Consider the following 3,785-nt stretch of genomic DNA (forward strand, 5'->3'; position numbering starts at 1 on the left):
TGTTATCTCTTCCATTCCATATCAGTACTCCATTATTATCTTACAGAAGAGAAAAACAGCACGTAAAACATTTAACTTAATACAAACGCAATGTGTTGAAAAAAAAACATTGTGGTGCAGTGTATTTTAGTAATTCATAGAAGCTAGAAGGCAGAAGTTACACAATAAAAGTAAGTACCTACCTATTGTACAATAATTTGGTATAGCAATGTTACGATTTATTTTATTATTCTTTGTACCTAAAGTCTAAGCTCTTTTCCATTATGAAGCATTTATAAAAATATTATAACTTATGTTATAATAGTACACACCACTAGCAAATGACACGGCTCATGTTATTGTAGGTATTCCGATTAATGAGGGTAAACATTTCACCTACGAAATCGTTTTGGAAGTATTAGTTTCAATACAATAAGTTATCCATTTACAAAATATTTTGTCTAAATAGTATAAATTATAGACTACAATAAAACATTATTTATTTCATAACATTTGCCCGTTCAGTGGATTCGAGCAGCTACAAGCAGATCGCGCAGAGCTCGAATGCGATTTCCATCGACATGGACCTGCTGCAGGTGGGCTCGGAGCCGGTGGGCGTCCGGTGCCCGCACTGCCAGGAGGACATCATGACTCGCGCTACCTACCGAAACAATACTACCACGCACCTCGTCGCCGTTATACTGGGGATATTCTTTTGGTGAGTTACTATGATCAAGTACCATTATAAGTCCAACTCGAACATGTACCGGCGACCGCGGTTCCCATCGGCAAGGATCATATGGACCTGCTGCAGGTGAGTATGAGGTGCCCGCACTGCCAGGAGGACATCATGACTCGCGCTACCTACCGAAACAATACTACCACGCACCTCGTCGCCGTTATACTGGGGATATTCTTTTGGTGAGTTACTATGATCAAGTACCATTATAAGTCCAACTCGAACATGTACCGGCGACCGCGGTTCCCATCGGCAAGGATCATATGGACCTGCTGCAGGTGAGTATGAGGTGCCCGCACTGCCAGGAGGACATCATGACTCGCGCTACCTACCGAAACAATACTACCACGCACCTCGTCGCCGTTATGCTGGGGATATTCTTTTGGTGAGTTACTATGATCAAGTACCATTATAAGTCCAACTCGAACATGTACCGGCGACCGCGGTTCCCATCGGCAAGGATCATATGGACCTGCTGCAGGTGAGTATGAGGTGCCCGCACTGCCAGGAGGACATCATGACTCGCGCTACCTACCGAAACAATACTACCACGCACCTCGTCGCCGTTATACTGGGGATATTCTTTTGGTGAGTTACTATGATCAAGTACCATTATAAGTCCAACTCGAACATGTACCGGCGACCGCGGTTCCCATCGGCAAGGATCATATGGACCTGCTGCAGGTGAGTATGAGGTGCCCGCACTGCCAGGAGGACATCATGACTCGCGCTACCTACCGAAACAATACTATCACGCACCTCGTCGCCGTTATACTGGGGATATTCTTTTGGTGAGTTACTATGATCAAGTACCATTATAAGTCCAACTCGAACATGTACCGGCGACCGCGGTTCCCATCGGCAAGGATCATATGGACCTGCTGCAGGCGAGTATGAGATGCCCGCACTGCTATAGAAGGACGTCATGACTCGCGTTACCTACCGAAACAATACTACCACGCACCTCGTCGCCGTCATACTGGGGATTTTCTTTTGGTGAGTTACTATGATCAAGTACCATTATAAGTCCAACTCGAACATGTACCGGCGACCGCGGTTCCCATCGGCAAGGATCATATGGACCTGCTGCAGGTGAGTATGAGGTGCCCGCACTGCTAGAAGGACGTCATGACTCGCGCTACCTACCGAAACAATACTACCACGCACCTCGTCGCCGTCATACTGGGGATTTTCTTTTGGTGAGTTAGGTACCATGACCAGTACCATACTCAGTCCGATAAGTTGAGCAAACTTGTTTTTGAAATTCGAACGATACCTATTCGAAAAATAAGTAATCTCGATTTATTGGGTTTTACCTCTTGCATAATCGGCGATCGCAAAGCCTATTTGGTATGTGGGTGTCCGGTGTCCGGTGTCCGACCTGTCTAGACCAAAAGGTACGTACCTGATACGAATGTGAAACCGCCCTAGGAATCTATTGAATGTGAAAATTTGTTACCTACTTTGAATATTTGGTAAATTAATAATCTGATGAGAGTGATATGGAATACCTACTTTTAATCTCATAATTGGCATGTACGAGTATTATAAAAATACCATATCTATATTTATACAATTTTCCGCTTTCAGGTGGTTATGTTGCTGCATAGTCCCATATGTAACGAAGAGGTGGAAGGACGTACATCACAGTTGCCCGAACTGCCGGAAATACTTAGGGGTGTATACTCGGAAGACGATAATATAACCGATCTAGCCTGAGTGAGTGTTAATATGTATATCGAATAAGTACTTACATAAGTATGTACCCAAGTAGTTGCTGAAAATCCCTGAGTAAATGATGATTTGTAATTCGTAGGATTATATAGGTAGGTAGTATTTAAGCTAATAATTAATTACACTACTTAGTGAATATATCTACAAAAAAAATCTTTCTTTGTCGATTGAAAGAAGTAGTAAGTCTAAATGATTTAGCTCTATTAAGTATGGGTAGTTCGTAACGCTACTCCTCCTACTAAAGTCTAACCACACTTCGTAAGAGGTTTCTAGGCCCCCCGCAGTGAACGTGTTAAGTGCAAAGTAGGTTGGAAATAATACGTCTAATGAAGGGTTAAATATAGCCTACACTACTTTGCCTAAAAAAAAATAGAAATATGCTTCGATATTGCAAGAGAAATAACAAGTAAGTACCACAAGTACCTACGCGGCCTCCCATATCAGTCGCACGGTACGCGCGGGTGGAGCGGCAGCAGAGGCTCAAGCGGCGCTAAAGCGCCAGAAGTATGCTCCTTTGGGTGGGTACATATTCGTACCGTTTGCAGTGGAGACGGCGGGCTGCTGGGGTTCCGACGCAAAAGAGTTTGTGCGCGACATAGGCGCCCCCGCTCTGAATCGTTTTTGGTGCAAAAGCAGCAAAAGTTATCCATAACCATCCAAAGGGGTAACGCCATAAGTATTATGGGTACTTTTGCACCAGAAACGATAAGGAGCGGGGTTTAATAGTTAGTTTATTTGTAAATATTTATTTTAAGTTATCTTTTATTAAAATGTAGTACCACAATATTGTAAAATATTTTATTTATTTATTTCATAACTACATATTTAGATAAAACAGAAATAATAAAATGTAGTATACTAGTGTCGTAACCTTCCTTTTTTCCTTGTTAGGGTAGGTATAACAGGCCCCGTAGCCGAATGGCATTTCTCCGACGCCAAACGAAAGCGATACGCCGCTGGCTCTGTCGCGCCAATACGCAAGCGCGATAGAGATAGATATCTACTAGCGCTTCGTTTCGTGAGCGTTTCGTGAGCGATTGTGCCATTCGGCTAGCCACCCAGTACACTAACAGTTTTGCCTACTTTCGAATACGAAGTCTGGCGAAACTGAGTTCCCGAAGTGTTTGCGGTTATTACAAACTTGCTGTTCGGAGGGCCTACCTCCAACATTGAAACTAGAGATGGGCCGAATATGGACTTTGCCGAATACGAATGTTCGGCCGAACATTCGGTCCAGCTCTTACCGAACCGAACATTCGGCCGAATATTCAGTTACGGCATATTTTTAAAGCGGATGTTCATTAAAACTATTAAATGATTGATAATGGTTACA

At 43.3% G+C, this 3,785-nt stretch overlaps 1 protein-coding gene across 1 annotated transcript; it reads left to right on the forward strand.

Annotated features, from left to right (window-relative positions):
* On the forward strand, positions 1–3,238 carry LOC125240688 (cell death-inducing p53-target protein 1 homolog). The gene is made up of 3 exons (XM_048148702.1): positions 1–170; positions 505–697; positions 2,309–3,238. Coding segments are annotated over exons 1-3 (309 nt in total). The 5' UTR covers positions 1–169; the 3' UTR covers positions 2,424–3,238.
* The last annotated feature ends 547 nt before the right edge of the window (positions 3,239–3,785 follow it).

Source organism: Leguminivora glycinivorella, chromosome Z, assembly GCF_023078275.1.
Source record: "Leguminivora glycinivorella isolate SPB_JAAS2020 chromosome Z, LegGlyc_1.1, whole genome shotgun sequence".
Taxonomy (NCBI): domain Eukaryota; kingdom Metazoa; phylum Arthropoda; class Insecta; order Lepidoptera; family Tortricidae; genus Leguminivora; species Leguminivora glycinivorella.